The 26,859-nt window shown below is 37.4% G+C and overlaps 1 protein-coding gene across 2 annotated transcripts in view; it reads right to left on the reverse strand.

Moving 5' to 3' along the window:
- EEA1 (early endosome antigen 1) overlaps positions 1 to 26,859 on the reverse strand; it is a 68,254-nt gene that overhangs the window by 15,558 nt on the left and 25,837 nt on the right. For both annotated transcript variants that reach the window (XM_064702052.1, XM_064702051.1), the window contains 18 exons: positions 26,675 to 26,740; positions 25,791 to 25,830; positions 24,876 to 24,983; positions 24,673 to 24,794; positions 23,092 to 23,247; positions 20,493 to 20,609; positions 18,190 to 18,528; positions 14,675 to 14,824; positions 13,560 to 13,679; positions 13,128 to 13,331; positions 12,268 to 12,468; positions 11,950 to 12,063; positions 10,544 to 10,699; positions 8,646 to 8,785; positions 7,774 to 8,104; positions 6,256 to 6,357; positions 4,981 to 5,175; positions 3,574 to 3,756 (listed from right to left, as the gene is read on the reverse strand). In XM_064702052.1, the coding sequence (XP_064558122.1) occupies positions 3,574 to 3,756; positions 4,981 to 5,175; positions 6,256 to 6,357; positions 7,774 to 8,104; positions 8,646 to 8,785; positions 10,544 to 10,699; positions 11,950 to 12,063; positions 12,268 to 12,468; positions 13,128 to 13,331; positions 13,560 to 13,679; positions 14,675 to 14,824; positions 18,190 to 18,528; positions 20,493 to 20,609; positions 23,092 to 23,247; positions 24,673 to 24,794; positions 24,876 to 24,983; positions 25,791 to 25,830; positions 26,675 to 26,740 (2,844 nt within the window). The remainder of the gene's footprint in view (positions 1 to 3,573; positions 3,757 to 4,980; positions 5,176 to 6,255; positions 6,358 to 7,773; positions 8,105 to 8,645; positions 8,786 to 10,543; positions 10,700 to 11,949; positions 12,064 to 12,267; positions 12,469 to 13,127; positions 13,332 to 13,559; positions 13,680 to 14,674; positions 14,825 to 18,189; positions 18,529 to 20,492; positions 20,610 to 23,091; positions 23,248 to 24,672; positions 24,795 to 24,875; positions 24,984 to 25,790; positions 25,831 to 26,674; positions 26,741 to 26,859) is intronic.

Consider the following 26,859-nt stretch of genomic DNA (forward strand, 5'->3'; position numbering starts at 1 on the left):
CCTAAGAAAAAGAGTTTGACTGACTGTATGCAACTTAGGCTCCTGACTTACACAACCAAGGTCTGGCAAGTATGAATTTTGTTCCAGAACATTCACTGAATACATGCTGTCAGCAATGCCAACACTGGAGACAAAGAAACATTCTTTTGAAAACACAGAAGAAACCAGGACTGACTACAAAAAGCACAAATGCCAAAACTCAAGAATATTTGGCAGAGCTCAGGAGATCAGATTCACAGAAAATACTCTCGCACTAAGTCAAAATCGAAGCAAAAATAACAGTTTGTGTATTTTTATTAACTCTTCTATATAAAAAATGCCTTTTTTGCACACACCAAAAAAAAAGTGTGAATATACACACCCTGATACTTATATAAATATGTGTGTGTGTATATACAAAAATTATTTAGTGGTATTCTTTTTCAATTATATATATTCTTTTTTATCAAAAACTATGGCTTCAACAAACACTCAAATCTTCTTTCTTTTTCCAGTCCCAAAGACGAAAGCATGTGTGAAAGTTACCGTTAGAGACATTTTTAATCCAAAGTAAATTTGCAGCAAATAGTATCATAAAATTATAACTACATTCCCACTCCAGTTTTGGGGTTTTTTGTTTGGGTGTTTTGTTTGGTTTGGTTTTTTGTTGTTTTGGTTTGCACTTGTCCCTGTCCTGTGCTGCACTCAGAGCCGCACGGCTGCACCTGGCCACAGCTCCATGGCTCGGGGCTGTGCCGAGGAGCCGGCGCGCTGCTGCGAACGTGCCCGGAGCGCGGATCCCTTTGCCGGGCTCACGCCGCCCGCAGCCGGAGCGGAGCCGCGGGTGCCGCAGCGCCTTTCCCGGCACATGCCGGCAGATGGTGCTCCGTGCCCAGCCCAGCACCCAGAGCCTCTCACCGCCCTCGGCCCCGCCACCAGCACTGTGCCGCACCACGTCAGCGTGGCTCGGTTTTCCATTCAAACCCAGCATGCTGGGAGGTCACGGCATGGTCTGGCCATGCCTCTTCTGGACAATGCTGGGCTCCTGACAGTGCTGACTCAACAGCTCTGCGGGGAGGTCGTAACTCTGCTAAAAATCCTGCACTGAAAGACACCCAAGTTTTAGAAACTTCTACCACTGCCTACTAAGATTAAGGCAAATCTAAAGCTCAGTCTGCCCATCAGCTTTGGTTCCAAACTTCACACAAAACACACGGCTCTGGGTCAAATGAGCTACTTTTAATAAGTAACTTGCCCAAGGCAAAACATCATGCAGACAACTGATTTTGAATAGGCTGTGAAATTCTACTACAAAGTTCTTCAGTGGCATTTTGATACTCGTCTCTCAAGATTAACATTAACAGACATGAGGCTGTCTGAATGTGCATTTTCTTCTGAGTTCTTCTAAGACAAGTTATTGTCGGGATCTCTAGCTTGTCAGAGTGACCCCGAGAAGAGTTCAAAAGTCTCTTTTCCCAGCCTGGCGCTTGAAGAAGGAGTCAGAGCTCTTCATTTCTCAGTCTCAAGGTTGTTTATTGTATCTTATCTATAAAATTCTTTCTCCTGCCCTGCCGAGGTCCACCCAGCAGGACAGTCTGAGGCACTCTGCCTGCCCCCAGGGTGGTGTTATGTCTTTATACTAAAAACTACATGTACAATATTTACAATTACTTTCTAATACCTATCACCTATGTTAGACAGTGAGCTTCTACTCTAAACCAATCTGTAAGTGCCAACATCACAGCAGAAGGTGGAGGCCAACAAGAAGAAGGAGAAAGAATGGACACGCCCAGATCCCTCCATCTTGCCCCCCTTAATCTCCATTCTAAAAACCCCAAAACCTATTTTTTCACTATCATTCTACCTAATTTGTAATGGCTTGCAGATCTTCATCTAAGGTTGGTAATTTGCTCCATGGGTCATAATCAAAACCACCAGCATTCTGGGCTCTGTGCCAGGGTCTCTGAGACCCCTGGCAGGGGTCTTGGCTGCTCAGGACAGCCAGAGGGATGTCCTGGGTCCTGACAAGTTGACAAGTTATCACTGCTTCTTTAGTTTAATGTTGTACTGAGGTAGTACAACCATGATTAAATTCAGTTCCCCATCTTTTCCCCCTTCCAGGAAAAAAAAAAAAAAGAAAAAAAAAAGTGGCATCAATCAGACCTCAGTAATCCTAATTAATATATTGTTTTTTACAAAATTTTTAAATCAAGCAAACAGCCTCCAAATTGGTACACCACTTCAGTACTTAGGAACCCAAATCTTCTTCAGCCTCTCTAGGCTCCACAGAAACTTACATTATAAATCAAGTTACCTGATTGCTCACCTTAAAAATCTTCTTTCCCCATTGCCATCACCTTATTTTACCTTTTAGCATAGAGCTCTCCCTCTCTCTTGCTACCATCCCCATCCGGTCTAAATACATGTGAGACACTTACTGTCCTATTTTATACTTGCCAGAACTAGAGGTCATCAAACTGCTTTAATAACAATATTTATTCACAGCTATTTTGCAACAAGTGATATACCTTAATGAAAACTACACCAAACCCCCCACTCTGTTACTGGACACATCCAATGCTTCTACAGGCCACTCCACTACCAAAAGGTGATTTAAATGCATTGCAGGGAATAAGCTCACAGATGTGTATGTGCAATAGTAACAAACTGAAAGAAAGAATATGCTTAAACCACCACTGCTTGTTAATCATGCAGAAGTTTCCCCCAATTTAACGTAGCAATTCAGCCATGGTGCACTGAATGTGAAGCTTCAATAAGCTGCAGGGAAACATGGCAGGTAATTTATCACTACAGAGGAGTAAGTCTAATAAAACTGCAGTGGCCTATATGTAAAGGAGGTATTTCTCTGTTTCTTAAAATAACCTGAACCTGGTGTTCAGTCTCTGGGGCACAGGATGTCCTTGGGACTAACTGAGGCATTGCCTTAGTACTGACACGAAGCAGAATGCCAGAAAAAAGGGCCAAAAAACACCTTTGCTGACTGGCTCAACTCTCAGCAATACCTCTTTGAAGACACTGCACACTAATACAAAACCTGGCAACTTCAGGAATACAAAAACTTCAAGAAGTAAATTTTGGCACTTGTATTCCAGGTAGGTCCATAAGCCTATTGTTTCTGTAAGTTTAACATCTCCTAACATCTACCATCAGCCAGGAATATTCTAGTTAAATCATCTGGAAGATAGCAGTTACTCACATGCTGGCAGACCTTGCCCTAATTAGCTATGCTATTTAAATTAGTTGAAAGCTACATAACAAGTAGTTATATACTTTCAATTAGTTGAAAGTATATAACAAGAAAAAGCAACATTAAAAAAATCACCCTAATGAATATGAAGCCAAATCACTCTTCACTTTGCTGCTGCAGAAATGCAAGGGTATATAAATCTTTAAAATTTGCCTTTAAATTAGTTTCAGAATTTCTTTTGTCTCAGAAGAAGGGATTAAACAGCACTAAATACTATATATAGCAGATTTTTTTTCACTTATATAGTTCTTGTATTGTTTCTTGGTCTTCAAAATGGATATTAACACCTGCTAATTTACATATGACATTAAAATGACTGCAAGTACCTTAAGGTCTTGCCTGGTTGCCAGCAGCTCAGACTCTTTGCCATAAAGATCCAGCTGCAGCTTCTCCATGTTTTCTTTATGTTTATCATGGGCCTTCTGTAAATCTGCCAGCTTGCCTTTCTCTGCTTTAAGCTCCTGTGCTGACAAAATGGACTGCTGTTGTAGTTTATTCTCCAGCTCTGCCTGAAACATAAGCATAGAAAGTTTTAGTTAAAGTTACAGACAGTAATGTTAGCTTAAGCATTTCAATAAAATGTATTTCTACTGCAAGAAGAGAATTTTATTCTTATGGAATAACAGTTCAGTAACTTGATATTTGTGATTTTACAGTAATGTTTTATACCTCATTTAACAACAAAGTTTAATTCACTACAAAAGACAAAGTGAAACACATTAAGACTAAACAATAAAAATAGGAATAATGTTTCCAAGTGTGCTGGTTTTGGCTGAGGTAGAGTTTTCCTCATAGTAGTTAGTATGGGGGCTGTGTTTTGGATTTGTGGTGGGAACAGTGTTGTTGTGACAGGAATGTTTTAGCCACTGCTTAGCAGCAGTTACACAGAGCCAAGGCCTTTCCTGCTTCTCACACCACCCTACGAGCAAGAAATCTGGAGGTGCACAAGAGTTTGGAGAGGGCACAGCCAGGACAGCTGATCCCGCTGACCAAAGGGAAATTCCATACCATAGGACATCATGCCCAGCTTATGGAGCTGGCAGAAGAAGGCAGGAGGGAGTGTGGAGTGATGGTGTTTGTCTTCCCAAGCACAAACAGCTCTGTGGTGCTGAGTTGATGGCTGGGTTAAACCACAACACCAAGACCAAATGTTTCCACAGGCTGTCTAAAGCACAAATATGAACATGGAGCATTAGGCAGCCAAAGCTGGAGCCACATTTAACAGTGCATGGCACACAGCACAACATTCTCTAATGTTGTAAGACATTTGAACTCTTCCCATTATGGTTTATGAGTTTTACACTGTCACTCAGATAATTTTGGTATAATATGAGAAGGCTTGGTTTAAAACTGGCATGGACATTTTAAAACACTGCAGAGTTTGTCTAAAAATACTCTCACGAAATTCTACTGCTTTATAAGAAAATGGCAGCTTTTGCTTTGTTCCTGATGCAAAAAATCCACATTCAATCTACATTATTTTATCCCTTTACTAAAATTCAATTCCTATGGAATTGATATTTCAGCACTGGTTCTTTTCATTATTGCTGTTGATGTTGCTGTTTTTATCTCCAACAGCATCTGAAGACCTCACTTCCATATCCTGACCTTACCATTTCCAACAAGACTACAGCAAACAGAGTTTATCACAAAGTTATTGACATAAAAGCTTCAATATTTATCAGAGGAATTTACATTCATTTTCTTGTAAGAGTAAGAAAGGACAGTCTTACCTTTTCTAAAAGGGCAGTTTTTAATTCAGCTTGCAATGTTTCACTATGTTTTTTCTTCTGCTCAAAAGATTCTTTTAACTCTCTCAGCTTTCCCTGGAGATGCTGCTCACTTTTTTCTTTTTCCTTCAGAAGACCCTGGATTTCCAGTACTTGTGCTCTTGCTGAATCAAGGTCTACAGACAACTGCTTAGAAATCTATATTCAAAAATATTAAGTAACTGTATATAATTTAAATTTAAATCACTTTTTGTACATGCTGTTCACAGAACCAGCCCATCCCACTGGTTGGTGCCACTGCTGTTTCATAGCTATGTGGTTGAACACTGGCAAGCAGATTTTAAGAACTGCCATAACACATTAAAATAATCTGTTATTTCCAAATTTACTACCCAGAGATCAACAGCAGTCTTTTTTATCCATTCTAAATTAAGATCAGACAAGTCTTCTCACACCAGCAGTGGTTTGGGCTCTCCTGCTGCCAACTGTAGCACACACCAAGCTCATCCTTCTGCACTTTCCACTGAGCACCACAGCACTTCAGCTGAACGAGTGGGGAGCCAGGGAAGGAGCAGCAATAGTCACAGAGCAATTACCATCACACCTGCACACCCTCAAACCTCTTTCAGACACTAAGTGTCCATCACAGTCTATCAAACTATGTCCATTGATCAAATCTTTTCTGAGTCTTTAGGGAACAGAAGATGCCTTAGGTAAAGAAATCCATGAAAGCAGATGTGTCCTCAAGGCTGCCAGCTGCACTGCATGGTCTGAATGCTATCTTTGAAAAAGAAGTACATTTGGTCCTTATGTAGTCACAAGCAACTTACACAAGTTTGAAAAAGCAATTCAATCCTTGAAGGATATCTGAAAATGTCCTGCCAACTACACTGAAAATATACTGAATAAGCCTGAGAATAAAGTAGATCTAAGAATATGAAATAACAACTTTTATTGTAAGGAAATACAAAAACAAAAAACAAGGACACAGTAATACCACATAACCATTTCACTAATGAAAAAACCTGAAAGTCTAAAATCCCCTGCTACAGTATGTGTAGCACTGAAAACTATGACTAAAACCTATATTTTAAAGCTTCACATGACTCTCTAGGAAAGTTTTAGTATCACCTTATTTCAGTGCCAAAGACAGTATATAATTTGAGAATTGAAACATCTTTATCTCTTATCAGTCCCAGCAGGTGAGACTGAAAATCAATCTTTTAAACATTTATTATTATTGGTTTTTAGATTTTTGAAACTAAGCAGACAACTTACCAGCTCTTTTTTCTCCAGTGAGTTTTTCAATTCATTCCTCTCTTTAGCTACAGACTCTGTTTGTATCTGAAGTTGGTGTTTTAACTCTTGGCAAGATTTTTCCTAAAAAACATAAGACAAGGAAATATTCCTGTTAGCTTCTACGACTGTGTATGGAGCATTTTTGCAGGAGTTCCACATTCTGAAAAATACCGCTTTCATTTCCAATGAAAAATCTTGCCTTCTCAGCTGCAGACACTTTTAGCTCAAAACCTCTCAAAACTTTTAAGGGGCAAATCTAAGCCACATATTAGATGCCCTATACTAATAAACTCAGCCAGGTGCCAGAGTTTCTCTGATTAGGGATAGCCTCCCTGTTTGAAGCTTCTCCTTCTTGATGAAGTAGTGGGCTCATTGGTCTCGCTCAGGATCTAAAATTCCTTCATGTTCTAAAACTCACAAGCAAGTAAATTTGCAGACCTCCATGCATATGCAACCATATGTTAAGTCCAAATACTACATATTTAAGACAGTGGAGAGCCTCTAAAAGACTCCAGAACTAGAAGCAGAATCTGGACTACTGCCTTTAAGTCTAAACTGCGGAGAAAATCCTTCAAGTTTTTAGGAGAAACAAATCTTTAAACAGCAGTAACTAAGAACAGCAAAGAAAAGAGCTTTCCTTCAAAAGCTGAATGAATAAGAGAAAAATGTTCTTTTTAACTAGGAGCACATCAGAATAAAAGCAGCTCTGAATGGGCTCTGGAAAATGGTGACATATAAGATGGGAAGAGTATGAGGAAGACAGCCCTTGCCACATCTGAGTCAACGCTGTCAGAACAACTGTATTCATACAGTGCCCATTCATATCACCACGGCAGAAGAGGTAAGAAAAGCCCTAGTAATAGTTTACTTTCTTTACCATAATAGGTTGCTCTGGTGGTCAAGTACTTGTTATACTGTCACTTGTAAGACCTTTCTGAAATTCAAATAGTTCTAGTACTCCAATAATACCTTAAGCTAGGCATTCCCCAAATGACAGACAATGTTACTCTCTGCCTGCAGCTTTCCAGCATGTCCAGACAAACACAGAGGAAGTTCTATATACGAAGACTTCAGAAAGGGAATTAAAATGGCCTCAGAAAAATAACTTTTTCAATACAACAGCATTTTAGCAAAGGTTCTAAAACTTTGTGTTGTTATAATACAGTTGATGCATTTTTTAAAAGGGGATGTTTGCCATCAAATTGTTTCACCACCATTTGTCATCTCCATTTAGTTTCTTCATTATGTTAAAGGTGTGCAGGAAGAAGAAAGGATTCTGTTATGTGATATGACTGATGCTTACTACTGTAAATATCTAGGCAAAATGTAAGGTGGGAAACATGTATGAACTACTAAAAATCACAATTTGGTTTTCCTCACAGTACTAAATATTCATGCATTTTCATCATATGTACACTGTTTTCAAACAGAAAGCAAAGTCATTTTATCAGAATGCATATACATCAAACTTAATGCCTAACTAAGGAATCTACTAACCATTTCTGCCACAGCTGCTTTTCCTTTTTTAATTTCGTTTTCTAATTCCTCCTTTCTTTTTTTGAAGGATTCAGAGCTTTTTGAGAGCTTATCTTTGGTATCTGTAAGGTCCTTTAATAGAGTGTCCTTCTCTAACTTCATTTGTTGCAGCTCTGATGTGGCTGCCTGCATTTTACAATCAAGTTCCTTGAGCTGTTTACTTGTATCTTGATTTGATTTCTCAAGGTTTTGTTTGAGACTGGCCTTTTCTGCCTCCTGCTTTTTAATTTGTTGGTTTGCTTGGTCAAGGGCCTCAGATTTCTTCTGCAAATCCAGTTGAGCATTAGACATCCTGCAAATACAAAAGGATAAAACATATTTTTTAAAGTTCTTTTTCATGGGTTTTTTTGTATCCTTAAATGTCTCTACTTTCACCCATGGCCATTACATCTCTCCAGTTAAGACAAAACAGCAATTTCAGAAACTAGTTTTGAGATGGTTCCTTCTTCCTCAGTTATCTTGAACAGAAACTACCCCTTTGCTGCTTATGCAAAAATCACAAATTTGTATTTGAAAAAGGTTACAGAGGTATAGATATTTCAAGATGGACCTCACTACATCAAACTGTTCAGCCATTTAGCTGACAACAAGCACAGTGAATAAAATGAAGAAGTGTAGTGAATCACAGCAGTCAGTGACTCCTGTGAGAACATGGCAGATGGAGTGAAAGACATCAGGTGGGATACAACACAGTTCTTGAAGCAGAGGGGACACAGCACTTATTTACAACTTTTTGAAATCACAGGAGAGAAGCAGAAAATTTCAACTCTGGTCCAAACTGCCTCAGTTTTATGTCTGACTTTGAAAAGTACTATAACGCAGGAAATGCATACGCCTCTCTTGCTGCTTCAAGTTGTTTACTCAGTTCTGCTGTCCGGAGATCTAATTCTTTGTTCTGATGTTGCTGTTGCTGTAACTCCTGAACAGCTTGGTCTTTACTTGCTCTAGCATCAAGAATGTCACCTTCAAGTTTCTGAGAGAGAAAAATAAAAAGATAGAGCCATCAGAACACAACCAACAAAATAAAAATAGCAATAAAAAGCAAAGTCATCTAGTCTGTGAGTGCATTAACTGTAGAAAGCAGTGACAACTCTCACATATCATCTGTTTCATTACTTCGCAAGTTATCGTTCACTGTTTAGTTCCTGCTAATCACCTGCTCCTCCAGAATTGAACTATTGTGGTAAAACACTCTAAAAGCATCTCTAAATAAAAGGCCGAGCAGGCATTTTATTGCAAAGTAATAGACAAAAAGCTTTACAGCAGAAGCAAATACACAAACTAAAGTGGTGAAGAAATTCTGTGCTTGCCTGGAAGAGGTTTTTCCTCTGTTTTTTTCCAAAGCTACTTTTTCACTCACATGGAATATAAAGAACACAGGAGCCTTCAGTAAATGGGCACTATTTAGACTCTTCAACATACTGACTGTTTTACAGGCACTTCTGCTTTCACACAGAGGCCACAAAACAAAGTGGCCAAGTTTCTCCATAAAATTTCCTGAGGGCTTTTTGTTTTCAATTTTTTTAAATGCCGCATATTCAACTGGAATAATCTCAAAGAATGGTGAAGATGCCAAGACTTTACATAGAATTGCATTCCTGTTGACAGCATCAACAACCCTGCTCAGTTTCACACTTTAGCTACCAGGAACCCCCATAAAACCATACACAAGCACGCTCTGTATTTCTCCCAAGCATTTGTGTCCATTGGCTATTTGTGAAACTTCAGCAAAAGAATGAAAACTAAAAAGACAAATCAAAGTAGGCAAGAAAAAAACCCAGTGTCCAAAAGAAGAGATGCAAGAACAAAATAATTATGCTGACAATTAAATGCATGACAGCTTTAATTTTTAATAGCATTGGATTTAAAATTTTATACAGAGAAAACAATCTTCATTCTCTTCTATAGAGCACAAAAGCTAGGAAAAACACCCAACCCAGTCTTGAGCAAAAACACTACCAACCTCCCTCAGAAGAGACAGACAACACTGCAAAACCAGTTCTGCATGGCTCCCATGATCCCTGAATCATATGCTTTTGTGTGTTATGAATTTTGACTACCAAGATTTTTTTTTAATAGTGAACAAAGGTCAAAGCTCTCTCCTAAATTTTAAAGCTCTCAAGCATCAAGACTAATTCATATCCTTAACTGAAAATACTAGTATATCAAAACACCATGAAGTTCTGCAAAACTTCTGCCAGAATTATGTGGACTTTAAAATAAAAACTGATTTCAGAAGTGGAATGCAAAACTCCAGATCAAGTTAAGAGATGAAGAGTGAGAAATAAATCTTGCTAAAAAGCCTACTGAAAGGCTTCAGAAATAAATTAAACCAGACAGGCAGTGTTAAGCAAGGCTAGCCAATGTAACACATATTCCCTGCTACTACTTTTAAAGTGTGCAAGTTTGACTTGAAAACTCTAATTTTGGGGTATATTCATGTTCCTTAACATAAAGATTTCCAGGTAGCAGAAAGGTTGGTAGAAGCACACAGACAGGAAAATGACACAATAGTGGCAGTGTCATAGACCTATCTTCTTAATGTGAGATACTAGCATGGAAGAAGAGAACAGGATTAAATGGTGAATCAGGAAACATTAGTGAGAAAGAAAACCCACAATAGTGATACTGCTATAATCCCTCCCCCGTAATTTGAGCACAGCTTTTACCACATGCTGCCTAATAACAGAGAACAGTTTCTGTAGGTCCAGACATTGTGTTCAATACAGACCTTAAGCTGTGCCTCTAGTTCTTCAGTTTTCTGTTCTAAAGAAAGGCATTTTTCTTTGTACTCTTTAAGATTGGCTTCCAGCTGAGTACAGTACTCCTGCTTGTCATTCAGCTTAGCTGTAACCTGATCCAACTGAGCACTGACCTTATTTAACTCCTGGGTAAAACAAAATACAATGGTTGTTACTTTTTAAGTAACTTCAAAAATTACTAATGTCACATATGCTTTAAATGATCTAATGTGTTCAAATTAAAAAGGAAAATAATGTTTATTTTTTATTCTGAGGGGCAGGAAACAAGAAACACATACACATGCACAAATTCTCTCTGTTTCTGAAAAAATAATTTTAAAAATTATTTAAAATTAAATAAAAATAATTTTATTTCACTGAAAAAAAATAATTTTAAAGCCTCAATATTCTCTCAAACCTTACAGGCTCTGGGCTAAATGTTAACAAAGGTGTTTGAAGTTGTAAATGAAGAGGAACTGTAGGTAATAAAGGTGCTAGATCCTCAAGTTAGTACAGCAGTAACTAGAAAATGACATTAAAAAACTGGGATAAAATTTTGATGTCTTTGTCAAAAAATCAACTATCAAAGAGGAAAGCCAATAACATGGAAATGCTCAGTTCCCCACATACCAGGGATGATTTCAAAACATTTTGTCCAACACAAAACAAATAAATTCTGCAAGAGACACAAACACATTCACCTAGTAACCACTATGGCAACAGGTACATTGAAGTTCACTGTTCTCCAACCAAGCTAATGTATTTAGTTATTAATTAATTCTTTAATGGTTGCAAAAAGTTGTCTCCTGTTTACAGTAACTAATTACATTCCCATGCTACAAAATGGTGCCATATTAACATCTGCTGGTAGTGTTTCCATGAAGACCACAGCAGCACTGATTTTAACTATGCAAATATTTGATTCAACATATGGTAAAATGCTTCCCTAGGATTAAAACACATTAAAAACATGTAATTTTATCACCAGCCTTTTGGCCCACAGAGAATTATTTTTGAGTACCAGCAGCTGATAGGAAATTTATCTGAGTCAGCAGTAAGAGTTAGGAGTTTTTGATTCTAGTAAGTGCGTTCTACAATCTTTTCTTCATGGCATACACACAGGAATTGAATAATACCTCCAGAATGCCTAAGGAAAGCTTAGATTCTGAAGAATAACCCTACAGCAAGGAGCAGACTCCCATGTAAATTCCTTGCACTGCAAAATATATCTGCTCCGGAGCAGCAAAAGGAATTGAATGCATGCCACATGGTTAAAATATTCTAAATTATCATTTCCCAATGCTTATTCATATGTTAATTGAATTTGTAAATAAACTATTTTTAGGTTTTTAAGCAGTTTTTAGGTAACACAGAAAATTTATGTGTCGCTTAATACCTGTTGTTTATCTTGCAGTGCATTCTGGGCAGTGTCCAGATGGTTCTGTAGATCTGCTCTCTGAGCAGCTTTTGATGCTTCTGCTGAAAGTAGCAATTCAGTCTTTGCTTTTACCTGAAAGATAAATTGTACTTCACTAAAACATCTGTTTTACCATAGCTCATTCTAGTTTTTTGATAGCCATCAGTAAGTTTAATAGTAAAATCAGCAGTAGTCATGTGTTAGTGCATATATTTCCTTGTAGAAAAATTCACCTTTTCCCAAATGGGAAATCACAACCAGAATTTTTCATCACCATAAAATACAGAGATCCATTACCTGCACATCAAGTTGTGACACTTTCTCTTTACTTTCATTTAACTGACTGGTTAGTTCAGTGATGTTTGTTTCTAGGGAAAGTACACGATCTTGAGCAGCTCTTAGGTGTGCCTTTTGTTCCTGCACTTGTTCATGCAAATTCTCTTGGGCTTGTTTATGACTTTCTGATTGATTTTTCAGCTTTTCTGTCAGCTGAGTTACCTGCAGTGGAAAAGAAAACAACATGAGAAGGCTGGAACAGCATGTCCAAGGAAGTAAAAACTTAATTTTAGTGTGTCTTATTATGGCTCTGGAGACTCAATGCTATCACATTTCTTTTCCTGAACCATTACAGTAAAGCTATATTGTTCACAACACCAGAGTTTAAATAGGTTTCCAGCTGAAAATAGAAGCAAAAGAGAATTGTCAATTTGGCCTTACTGTAACAGAAACAAAATACTAAGGAGACAACAGATGCAGGTTAAACTGAATTTTGGTGTTGAAAGCTGGAATCAAACCTCTTTTTAAAACGAGTGAAACAAATGTATCTATTATTTTTATTTACATATAGTTATAAGTATATTTATAGTTTTTTACAAGCATACACATATACAAATAAATATATAAAGTTATGTGTATGACTATTTGTAAGTACATATTACTAGCATATGTACAAATGAAATATCTAGGAATTCCTCTCCCTCTGCTGATAGCATGGAAGTCACCAAAACACAAGTCATGTGAAAATTACAGTTAGATCATTAAAGCAAGTTTAAAGAAATGAAATAGTATAGAAAGGATTAGTGTCATATCTGATGAGATAGAAAAAAAAAGGAAATAAGATTCCAAAATGAGAAAGAACCAGATCTTGACATTCTTACCTGTATTTGTAATGCATGGTTTTTCTCTTGTAGCTGGTTAAGAACTGCAGTTTCTCCTTCACCAGCTTGAATTTTTGCATATAAGTCCTCTCTTTCCTTTTCTAGCAGAGAGATGTTGTCCTTACTTTTTTGAAGCAAAGCCTCAAGATTTTGAATTTTTTGGTCCTTATCTCCAATTTGTCGTAGTACTTGCTCCAGATCATTCTAGACAAGAAGATAATAGTGTTTATTTATAAGGACCTTAAAAATTGGGCCTAATGCATAAAATATTGGATAAATTTATCAAACACCTTCCCTATATTCTAGTCCAGATTTAGAAGTTAATTTCTTGAAACTAATATAATTCTTGCAAGTCACTTTTAGGAAGAAGAATTATTTAGCATAATGAAACCCTGAAACCCACTTTCACATGAGGATACATAACTACATTACCTGGGCTTCTCGTAGTTTTGCTGTTGTATTTTGCTGAAGGGTCTGCTGCTCCTGGTGCTGCTGCTTTGCCTTTTCTAATTGATGTTGCAATTCTGTGGAATTTGCTGCTTTTTCCTTTAGCTGAAAAAAAGCCCAAAACCAAATACCAAACAAACCAGACTAATAAGTGGAAAAAAAGCACTACTCAGTATGCCAGTTGTACTCAATGTTCACTCTAACTATAAACTATTTTAGTGTAAACATGGATTTTTAAAAATTTGTATAAAAACAAAAATCTGTAACACTAGATCAAAATCTAATCAAAGCATTCATTAAAATTAATTGGTGAGATTCTATATCACAAGCAAGAACTATAATCAGATGCATGTAATTTAGCTCTCAAATAATCTAAAACATAAGAAATTTTTAGTATTTTTTTGCAATAGTTGTTAAGATGTAACATGACTGATAATAAAGATTCCTGTAAAACAACATTATTATTACTTTTTTTGGCAATTTCAGTAGCAACTGTAAGTCATTATTTTAGTAGCAACTTCAGTTTAGCAGTCTCTCCACTTCTATACTAGTCAAGGCTTTGCAAATTAGCTACAGAAAAGTTTAAAGCTTTGACAACATACCACTCAGATATTTGGCCAATCCCCCTACAGCCAGCAGAAAATCAGCAACATATACAAGATATTCATTAAAAAAAATTAATAAAACAAGTGTTTTCTGCCCATCCAACCCACACTGATTATTAACTATCAATGACCTGCTGTATACCATGCTTACTTTTTCTTCATGTAGGGCTTTATCTTAAAAAAATATCTACATACCAAACTACCTATATGGGCCTTTGTGCACTTAAATTAATTTTTCACAAGACCCTTAGACAAAGCTCATAAGTGCAAAATGCACAACTTTTATTTGTTAAGCACCACAAACACACACACATCTGTGAACACAAGCAGTGTCTAAGCAGATTTTGATAATTTTACTGAAAGTCCTTGACAGTATTAGTCAAAAGAGATTCCCATGAAAACAAACTTCATAAACTGCACTATCACCACAAGTGTGTGTAGAGACATATCATATTCACAGAGAACAAACTATAGAATCTGCATAAAAAGCCCTACCTGCTCTTCAGCACGAGAAAGCTTTAGCTGTAGGTCAGCCACCTGCTGCTCTCTGTCCATCAGTTTCTCACTGGACAGCTGCCTCTGTTCCTTGAGCCGCCCATGCGCTTCCCCCAGCTGCCGCTCTGTTTCCAGGAGTTTACTGTGCAACTGCAAAAAGAGTCACCCAGTCTTCAGTCATTCCTTAGCCAGCAGTGATACAGACTCATTTCGTGCAATGTTCATGTGAAGTTTTCATAACCCAGACCAAAACAAGTTCATGACCTCCTGAAGTCATGTATGTGCCTCATACACCTCAGAAACACAAATCATGTTAAAAAACAGCATCAACAGCACAGGCAAGAAGAAATATTTTAAAAAGTGGGTTGGAAGGACCCAGAAGCATCTTCATTTATTTACAGGAGCTCTTCAAAACAAGTCACAGAGATTTAACAGAAAGAGGGGATCCTTCAAAAGCATAAGGACTGTTGTGTAAAATAATGATGCTTTGAGCCATCTCGGCTTATCCAGTTCACCAGCTGACTCCTGTAGATCCAGTGGCTGAAGCATCCTGCCTTTACCTGCTCCACTGCCTCCCATAATACACTGTTCTGCTATAATATTAAGAGTGTAATTTTTAGCTTGAGCTGGCTACATCAATGGCATTCATTCTCTGCACAGAAGAGATACATGAACAGTCAGCGTAGGATACACGGCAGCTTTGGTGGCTTATAGTCCAGCACTTTCCAGCAGCAAAGAGTAAGTAGGTGGATGTGCTCTTCCAGCTGGACACAAACCTGCTTCATGATTTTATCAGTCATCAAAAGCAGTACTGCACCATCTTCAAAGTGCAAGGATGACCTTTTACAATTCACTGTTCTAAAAAGCTCTTTTCATAAAATCAGCTTACTCTACGTGAAACTGCCACTATAGGTCCTGGGTTGCCTCCTGCCTACTTCTACATGAACATGTTCAAGGACACAATGACCTGTTAACTCAGTGCAAAACCAGAGAAAGGATCAGACCATGCAGCACAGCAAGAACTTTCCATAGGTTGTGGGAAAGCTGTGAATGAAGCTTGCTCCTCCTATGCATTTATGTCCAAGGCCCTTGAACCACTCACCTTTTAACTCCAGGTCCTCCCTTCAATACCCCTAAACCTTCCTCATGCTTCCCTTAAACCCCTACTAATATCTATGCAAAAGGCAGCCCAATTTTACTGTTCACTGCAAGCAATCACTGTTTGACCAACTGGCTGCCCAGCAGAGCAGAAAAGAGAACAGTAATTGTGATGCCATTACACTTTCCACCCAGGTGTTAAGCTGGAGTGAAGCCTCTCTCCTGCTGCCTGTTTCCCAAAGAATTTAACACTGAAGTCCTTTGGGCCATGTGTCAAAATTTAGCTCAATTTATCAAAAATTGCAAAAGTTTAAAGGGTTTGGAGACAGAGAAATAAATGTATCTATGACTTACCTGCTTAAAAAATCAAACTAAATTATCTCCACACAACTACAAAAATCATGAGTGAAAAGCTGTTTGGCATATGGCCAAGATGGTGACTGCTAACAGTGACTGTACAGTTAAAAAAGACATAGGAGAAGAGGGAGGATAGGATGAGGAAAGAGACCATATCTCTCTTACAGTAACTAAGAACATTTGTCTGTATTTGCAGGATCACCAAATTATAAATATTTCCCCCTCACTAAAAATACAAACAAGAACTGTAGGAAAAAACCTATTGAAGAAAGGGTGCAACAAGATAACTATTAACTGTCCATTCCTATGCTGATACTGGGAGAAAATGTTTGGAAAGAGGGCAATCAGTAACAATATTTTACACTAGCTACTTTTATTTACAGACATGGTTAAGTATTTTTCAAGAAGTTTAAGATGACATTTAAGCAAAAGGGACCATAAAATCCAGGATTAACCTATGCTACAGAATGCAAAAAAAATCATGAGAAAATATCTAGACTTTTAAAGATACAATCAAGTAGATTCAAATTTCTTAACAAAATTTAGTAGCAATTAAGACTTCTTCAAAACTGAATGAGTCCATACTCTCTCGTCCACACCCTCCTCCTACTGCTGTGCTGGAACCACATTATAACTGAAGTTTCTTCCATTAATATCACTTCTTCCACATCACCCCAATTCTAACATGTACAAACTTAAGCAGATATGCACTCATTTAAATGAATTTTGAGAAGATGACAAGGATTCTTAAAAAATGTGATTTGACTAAACAACTCTACACATACCTCCATAAACAGAATTCATAATGCTAAATGTAAGCTAATGCATAAAAAGGTAACTCCAGTGAAGTACCAAGTGAATAAATATGAGGAATTTAATCTTTTCATTGCAATAGTAAATGAACTCTCCTTTGCAGGAAGAAAAAAGAGAATAAGTTTATGCTTAGCTTTTCTTTTATACCAGGTACAAAGGATTTTTTTTCCTGCACTATTTTTTTACCATACAATTCTAAAACACATCCTGAAGTTCAGTGGCTTGTTAGGTTGTCTTCCTTCCCAATGGTATCACCAGAGAATGTGTCATGCCTCCATTTTCTATCATAGGAATTCATTCAGCAATGCTTTACTCACCATCCTCCTCCTTAATTTTCCCACCCCAAAAATCATCTTGAAAATGTCCTCTGAGGCTGAAGACAGATTTCAGCTCAACCTCTTGGCTATGATTCTGTTGCCCAGGCAGTTTCACCAAATGCAGATAACTAACATAATTACCTCCTCTCACCCTGACAGAAGACTGATGGGAGAAGGAAGGATATTCTGGGGATGTAATACGCACATAAATGTGGTTCAGCCAAGTCCGAGATAAACTATACATAAGGAGCTTGCAACTTGATATGTTTCAGATTTTACAAAGGGTTGAAAACTCAGAAACACTCACTTTAACATAAATAAGCTTTAGCAAGATTAAAATGAAGTATGTCATACTAACAAATAAAGATATAATTTTTTACATCTCAAGTCTGAACATGATTACTGATACACACAAATTTCTCCAGTCTAACACGTTACTCTCCAAAAAAAGATAAACTGAATTCAACCAACCTCAAGTTTCAAAATGCTCAATGTTATATGAAAGTCCTACTTCTCTAAGTCATTTGACTCAGCAGAATAATAGGTTCTGGTGGGGGGAATGTGTGCTCTGGATGCATTCCCAGCTATCAGCAACATAAAGAGAAATTGTCTGGGGAGAAACACTAAGGAAGCAATATCAAAATTTCACATTACCCTGGCTTTTCCCACTAGGTATTCCCTACTACATTCACTACTCAGACTTAAATCAAGCACTGTTCAGTTCTAATGTAAAACCGAGACTTGCTTTTCTCAGACTTCCTACAGAGTAGTAAAATACAAGTGCTGGTTAATTACTCTCCTTCAAATAAGGAAATGTAAGTGCCTGTTCATAAGAAATATGCATTTACATTTAAATATGCAGGTTTTTTTAACTTATGAGATGGTTTTAAGGAACCACTCCTAGACCATCATGGGCTTAAGGAAACTTACCTGACTGAGCTCACTTTGGAGTTGCAGGCCATGCTGCTCTTTTTCCTCCCTCTGCTGCTGAAGCTGTTTACATTCTGCCTTGAGATGCTGGTACTTTGTTTCTACTTCAGATAACTCCTCTTTAAGCTTCTGGCTTGCTTCTGCCTTCTCACCTAGCTCTGTCTGCAGTCTCTGTATTGAGGCTTCAGAAGCAGACAGCTTTGCCTGAAGCTGTTGGCAGTCCAGGTCCTTCTGGTGAAAACTTGCCTGCACATTCTTCTTACTCACAGATACTTCATTGTGTTTTTCTTCTAGCTGGGTGTAGTCCTGTTCTTTCTTCAGCAGCTTCTCAGTTAGACTCTGCGAAGAGAGTTACACAGCAATTCAAGTACAATTCCGTTTGCAGCTGTTCAACATATTATTCAAATTTCTTTGTGTTGATGCTGAACAGTGAAGAGCTTGTTCAAAAACAGTATTAAAGAAAATATTAACCTGTACCTTGTATTACACACATTGGTTCTAAAGCCCATACAGCACTTAGTTTCAACTCAAAATACTGTTTTTCATATTCTCACATAAATTTACTTCCTCATTCTGAGAACACACCACAAACTCTATTTCTGTATCCTGAAAACTAATTTGTTTTCCCTGAATGTTCAAACCAACTTAATTCCAACTGGAATTGCTTGGGGAAAAATTGAAAAGTTTTCCACGCTAGCTATCTTCTGGGCTACAGGCCCTTACTGGCTCTGCAAGGCAAGCCAAGCCCCATAATTATTGTGCTTTAAAAACGACTGAGAGAGAGCTCCAGCTGAGCTCAGAAAACTGATCCTATATACTTATATATACCTCTGTTTTTCTCAGTATAGTTCCTGAAAATATAAGAAACAGCTTTCTTGCTTGAGGTTGTGCATGAGCTTGAAAAACTTCATATCAATGCACAGAAATATCTTCTCACACTGCAACTGGGTTATAAACCAATGTTCATATCAAATGTATTATATTCTATATATTCTCCATATAATGTGCTCTATCATGAATTAATGACTCCTCCCTGATAGATTTTTCAAGGATGACACACTGTTCAAAGTGGAAGCAATTTCTCCTTCTGTAAGCTAGTCTTACCTTTTCCAATTCTAGGTCCAACTCCTCCAGGGCCAAAATTCCATAGCTAGCACATAATTCTTATGGATACCACCTTACAAAAAGCTGCATTAAAAGATGGCTGCAAACTGCTTTAAGTCACTAAAACTGTAAGAGGAAAAGCAGCTCACTGCCACTTCTCCTCTTCCAATTCCTCAGGTGGTGTTTGGCATTAACCTGACATAGCAGAGGACTCTCTCTTAATGTGTGGTTATCTTATGCATCAATCTGTTTCACTCCTCATTGTTAATGAAATTCCAAAAGATTCAGGAAAGGGCTCTATATTGTGTAGCAACACTTCTGCCAAAAGCTTGATTCATTGTTGCTGGTCTATGGAAAACTACAGCATGACAACTCTTACTTTTTCAGTTCCACACTTGATTTAGTGAGCCAAACAGAGTCATCCTGCTAAAGGTAGTTTCTTTTACCAAATTTTAATTTCACCTTCTTATATTTTTTGCAAATGTTTTAATATTAGATTACATCAAATACACTCTGTTTTGTCCCTGGCCTTTCCTTTTTCCAAAGCTGACAAGGTTCCTAGTAAATGCATGTATGTTATATCCAGTTCATATCCAGTGTTACATGCAACATGAAGCAGTACACATCTTTGTCCTTGCTTCCTGTCCCCCTTAAGTTCCATTTTTACCCCCACAATACATGACTTCTAAACACAAATACAAAATGCAGTAAGCTCAAAAGCTCTCAAAGAATGTAAGTTGAGAAATTTCTGGAATTAATTTCCATTTTCTACCATTCATTATGCCAGTAAATGGCCTGAAAAATATGATGAACGTATAATCTAAAAGCTAAGAAACTAGAAAACCAACAAAGAGAACTGAGAATATCTTTCAAATTATGATTTTTAGGCAAATGTATTATTTCCAGGGGTACTACTTTTAATGTGTGAGATGGCAATTCTGCTTAATGATAGGCAAGCATGAACTACAGCTATTAAAAATTTGCAATCATAGCAACCTAAAGAATTTCAGTTGTAGGGTATGATGATCATTAAAATATGGTGTTTGCTTGCACATTATAGTAATCCAATTGTTAAACAAAATGGCAAATGAATTCTCAACTTCTGCAAGAAGACAGTCTTCAGTGTTTCCAAAGGCATTGTGTGATGCGGTTCCATTTTAATGTGAGCTGACAAGCATAGGAAATAATAACATTCTCACCTGATTCTTCTGTTCTAGCTCTTTGACTGAACTTTGAAGTTTTTGCAGCTCCTGAACATACACAGCTACTTCCTGAGGTCCTTTGGCAAGTTCAGCTCTTAATTGGTTAATAGTAGCCTGAAAAGACAAACAGAAAAATCCACATTTAAAATAAAGCTTTCCATGCATAATCCAACAAAAGCAAGATGCCTGGTAGTAAAATAAAAATACATTTTCTATACAAATAAAATGCCTAGGGAAAAAAATCACCAGTAAACTAAGCTGAGAGCACCATCAGAAGTATCACTGAGTGTAATTTCCCAGCTGAGACTCATTTATATCCTGTTCTGGAAGACAAAAATCTGACTCAATCCAAAATGCCAGCAAATGCCAGCTTGAACCCAAAACTGATGAAAATCATAACAGATTATCCACTGATAATTATCACAGTTCTAGCCAAAGGTGAAACCTTTCCAAGTCATTGCAGTTACATGGCCAAAATCTTGGCCCCTCTAGGAAGGGAAATGTGTTGGAAAAGGCTCCAGAAGCAAGAGGATCTGGCATTTGATGCAAACTTGCTGTGTGACTTTTGGACACATCAACCCTGCAGGTCAGCATAATCAGAGGAACAATACTACCCCATTAAACAGGATCAGTACAGAACAAAATATATCAATGACTGCACAGTATTTGAATACAGTAATGGAAAAAAGCAAGAAAAGCACTTTAGGGCATAGCTACCCTAAAACATGTTGTGTATTAATGCACTCATTTCAAATATACTACATAGCAGTGACCTTTTATGAAGAAGCTTTCTTTCCTATTGTTCCCATAAGCAGAGATTTCAGCACAAATGCATAAATACTGAATCCAAAAGTGAACTAAAGCAGAACAGAAGCAATAGACAATGACCATCCAATTTACAACCTTCCTAGAGAAAAAGGAACACCAAAGAGAACATAAGAACAATTTGCATACAGTGCATATAGTTTACTGACTTTCTGTAACTCTCCGCCTCACCATGCTGTCTCATAACAGAGCTGTTAGCTAAAACATATCCTTGGATTGGTCTTTTTTGGCCAAACATTCCAGGGTGTTATCAGAAAACAGTATGGTTATTTCATACCGAGAGAATATAATGCAGAAAATGTGCAGGTAGCTTACGAAGGACACCACTGCAGCCTTTCAAACTAGAATCATAATTTAAATGCATAAAGATCCATTTCTTGTTCACAATTCAGTAAGACAATCTCACATTTCTTTCTTAACAGGGAAATATATCCTGGGTAAATATTCAGCCCTGGTATTTTCTTGCTGATGAGTCTGTATGAATAATGAACCATTAAAAAACCAGGAATGCATCTGTTTAATAACATCTTGAAATTGTCTTGATATGACAGAAATTTGCTATGAAAATTAAATGCTTCGAAAAAAAATTACCTCAAATGTGCCTCTATTAGAAAGCAGAAGGATAAAATGGATGGATGAAAGACGGAAAGAAGCAGTTGCAAAAGCTGCACACTTCCTCAAATTTGTTTTATAAATATTCCAGTGTTTCTAATGCCTTTGCTTAGTGGGAGGGGAAAATAAAACCTCAAACAAAAAAACCACTAGTCCTGGCTTTATTAAATTTACCCTCAATTTAGGCTACTAATTTTGTTTACTTCTTTGGGCACTCAAGTTAACAATCAAGCCTAGCTGCTTCATTTATTGAAGATTTATAAGATACTGAAACAAATCCCAATAAGCAGAGAGATTCAATAGCAATGCTTAGCTCCAAAGCAGTGCAGCTGTTTTCATTACACATTCACAATGCAGGAGCAACTATAGTGAAAAACTAAAGATGAAAGGAACCGCTCAGTATGAATATTCATGTGAAAGACGCAGATGCTAGTTTCAGGAACAGCTCTGAAAAAGATATAAACACCCAGCAGATTTGGGTGACAATTGTAGACTACACTGTTCTTCACATCCCTCTCCTGCAGTATTTGAAGATGCTCATATAGGGCTAATATGATTTTTGTTATTTTCACCCATACTGAGCATTTACCTTATTTTAAAGATATGTACTTTGAAATCAATATTAATATGTATATTCTCAGCCAGCCTGTAAAACCAGCCAAGAATGGTGTATAAACCACTTTGAACTTTCAGTTCTTGATGTGTTCTTGAAGAGCAAAGCTGAGATGAAACATGGCCAAACATTTATGTCACGCACTGCAGCCAATGTGGCCATGAAGGACTTCCGGTTCTTATTTTCTTATGAGTAACACTTAGCAAAATTGTGTTTTAGCCAGGAGCTGTTTGAGACAGTTTGAGGAGTGAAGATATCCTTAAAGATCCAAATCTGAGATGCTGCCTCCCTTTTCTTCTGCTTGTTATGGAAGTGGAAGTTGTAACTGATGGAAGAGCAGAATAACCAAAACTTTTGAAGAAGCAAGAAGATTCAATTAAATGCTTTTCCATTACGATTAATAATCATAATGAAATAATTAATCATAATGAAATATGCTTTTTCATTATGATTAGTTATTTTCCATTTTCACATGATAATCGCAGCAAAGCTAGAACACACATCTTTATGTATGATTATTACTATTATAATACATGATTATTGTACCTCAGAGTTAGCCTGCTCAGCCTGCAAGTGCTTGCACTCATCTTTCAGCTTTTCAGATTCTCTTTCACGTTCAAGGGTCATTTTATCCATTAGTGTTTGAACTTGGACCAGCTCCTTTTTCAGGACAGCCACATCTTCCACACCAGGCCTTTGTAGCTGAAAAGTTGGGAACAGTGAGCAACAAACATCACAATGGCAGACATGCTTCCAGAGTCAATGGCATTTCTAAAAATCTATCAAATAATCTACTCATAGACAAGGTGACATATACAGTATTACAGCTAGGCTTAATAAATAAAAAAAGAGATAAAAAGCCTCCCCCAAAAAACCACCAAAACCACAGAGAGTGCTTATAATTCCCAGAGAAAACAGGATTTAAGGGCTAGTTTTTAGGCTTTGTCTGCTAAATTTTGAACTTGCTGATTGATTTCAACCAAATCTGACAAAACAAAACTTGTGTCAAAGATTTAATTTTTGTAACTTTTATGTAGGTAGATGGCTAGATACAGGATACTGCCCCTGTCTTCCAGAATTATTTCAGAAAATCACCACAGACAAAACAAAAGGGCAGCTGAAGGCAGCGTCTTGAAGGTGCTATCAGATGTGGCTCATACCAAACCCACAGGCAAAATCTGTTGGTAATTGCATCTCAAGCACCATAAATCCCTCAGCATGAAACAGTATGGAGGGAAAGGAGAGGGGTGGCAACTAGGAGCACTAAAGAAAGCAGAGAAAAGGAGTGTTGGCATCTTTAGAAGAGAAAAGGAACAGAATAAATGATAAGGAAAAGGCAACACAAGAAGCAACTGAACAGCGAGGAATGGATAGGTCCAGCATTTGGGCAAGGCCAACAGGCCCTTGAGGGCAGTCAGCTACAGGGAAGAAGGGAGATAAACACGTCCTACTTTCCTCCAGAGTCTAAGCAGTAGCTGAGTGTGAGAAACTAGGGAATTCCTTGCATTACTGCTTTAGAAATGGCCCAACTTGCTGAGTCACTGGGATTGCTCCCTGGAGCCATGGCTGAATATAAAAGTCATCAGGAGCCCAAATTCTGGAATACACACACATTGGTATTATCAGCCAAGCACAAGAGGGACAAGATTAACATAGGCATGATGATGACAGCTGCCAGATTTTCAGCCACCATGTCACAAAACACCTCTCTGAGTACTTCTTAAAAATCCAGCTACCCAAGGACAGTCAGAGCATAACACCTCATGGAAAAAGTGACCTAAAGAAAGATTTTGAAGTCAGCAATGGCATGCTCCAAGTTCAGGTCTGTGCAGCACATCTATATGTGTAACATACTGCAGAAATGCTGAATGGTAGAGCATCAAATGAGAAGACTACAACATAATGCAGGCTGGATTTTAATATATGTCAGAAACAACATATAATTTCTCACTGGAAAAACACTGAAAATGCAGATCAAAAACAAGGGTACTCTGAATTTTTTCAGCCCACAAGCAGACATCTTCAAGTTTGACAGAGTTTGACTACTTTAAAACTGTGTTTGCAAGCATTTAAATAAACGCCTCCCTTGACTTGAAAACAACAAAAACATTAATGTGATGTGAATACCAGCTCTGTCTTTAAGTCTTCCACTGTACTTCTCTCTTTCTGCAGTTCTTGTCTCAGGTTTGTCACCTTCTGCTCTGCACCTTCCCGAAGGCTGATTTCTTCATCATACTTTGATTTAAGATCTAGTAGGAAAGAAGTTGAATAAATGATCCCTTTCACAAATTGCACAAGAAGAGAATCAGATCTCATGCTAATACACTTACCCACAATTTCAGTGGCCAGTTGTGCTGCTTTTTGCTCAAATAAGTCTTTCATTTGCTTAATGTTAAAATTTTCTACTTGGATCTCTTCTAGTTGCCGTTCTAATGATTCTATTTCCATAAAAAGAACAGTATTATTTTCTGGAAGAATTAGGACAATACAGTTCCTCATGCCCATAACTAACCATGAGAGGTGAATATGTAATCCAAAATCCCTTAACATCCAATCATCTTAGCAAAGTGAACAACTTTACTGAAGTTAAATATCTGCAAGCATGATGTCACTGTCACTAGCTGAGTACTTTGCAGGATTAAGTACATATTGCTTTTCACTGGTCACAAACAGCCCTGCAGATCACTGTGACATGATGTTAAACTCCAAGCCCTGAACTGTAATTAAAACCTTTAATCAATATCAGTCAGATAGTTTATGCACAAATAGGGAAAATTTTATTCTGTGAGAGCCTCATGGAGAAAAACGGACCAAAAAGTATGGGTCATCAAAACAAACAAAAATTCACTGTTTTCTTTGCTAGCAATGAGCACAGAAAAACACTCCATAAGACCATCACTGAAAAATGCTAGAGTTGATATAGTATAGTGCTGTAGTAGTGCTCACTGCTTGAATATATGAAATTATTAAAGAAGTGTTCCAGATGCCTCATTAGAACTGCTTTCAGATTCAGAACTCCTGTTTTGCTTCTAAAAATTTCAAACCCTGAGCCCTTGGAACATTTCCCCAGACCACTGCTTAACATAAATAGCTCTTTATAGATCTTACAATTAACTTTTTGCCAGTAATTGCAACATTCCAGCTTTCTAGCTCTTTAATTTACCAAAAGTGCTAATTTACCTAAAAGCTAAACCAAACTAAATTCCAAAGCAGTGCAGAAATTATTATAATAAAATGTTAGCCACCTGTAGACGTAGCTGTTGTCAATCCATCAGATTTAGATTCCTTAAGAAAACAGAATAAATGCACCATTAGACAGTAGGAATAAAAACTACTACTTCCAAAGTTCATCCATTTTTTGGAAAAGACAGGGAAACAAGGACTTCTGTGCTCAAGTACTGCACAGCAGTATAAAAATACCTGAATTCAAACACTTATATTTGGAAGACTGGAAAAGGCCAAGATGACTTTTCATTTCATATATCACTACACTATTAGGGTTTCCACTCATAAGGCTCCAGAACCCTCCCCCTCCCTTTCCTCTATATAGAAATCTGTCCTAAAAACTGAGGTTACAGACATCAAGAACATCCTGAGAGGGAGCTTTGACAGAAAGCAATTTCTGAGGTTTGTGACTATCCCACATCTAAGCAGCTCATAGTAATAAAAAAAGAAAGCTTCCTTTAGGGCACAACACACCACAATTTGCCTTGCATTATTTTTTGAGCTCAGCTGGATACCTATAAAACACCATTGCTGTTTTCCAAAAGTTCTTTACAAGAAGGACTCCATAGCCTTTTTTTCATAAAAGATGAAACACCGAATTAAATTTACTTTCTTTAATAAACAGAGTTCCGAATAAGCTCAGCAGAAGTAAAAGTCTGAACTGAATTTGGAGTGAGTAGTATGGAAGAATCATTATCTATTCTGACTTTGTTCTTTACATTTCCATATATACATTTATATACACAGTTACATTGTGCAGAGATAACTAGCTTTGCTTGCAAGAACACGTCAATATTTAAATTACAGAACTAACTAAATCAGGCCACGTGCCTTACAAAAAAGGTTTTAATCTTCAATGTCAATGCTGACGATAAACCTGCTTCAAGTATTTTAAAGCAATTACTTGCTGCTGCTGCCCCTGCAATTTCTCTAGTTCTTTCTTCAGCTCTTCTGAATACCATCTCTCCTCCTAAGGGGGAAAATGATAAAAAAAAAAAAAAAAAAAAAAAAAGATGGGGAGAGAGACTATAAATTTGGTTGCTCAAGATAGTGGAACACTTCAATTTGAAATAAAGAACCAAGTGCAAG

This window comes from Zonotrichia leucophrys, chromosome 1A, assembly GCF_028769735.1.
Source record: "Zonotrichia leucophrys gambelii isolate GWCS_2022_RI chromosome 1A, RI_Zleu_2.0, whole genome shotgun sequence".
Taxonomy (NCBI): domain Eukaryota; kingdom Metazoa; phylum Chordata; class Aves; order Passeriformes; family Passerellidae; genus Zonotrichia; species Zonotrichia leucophrys.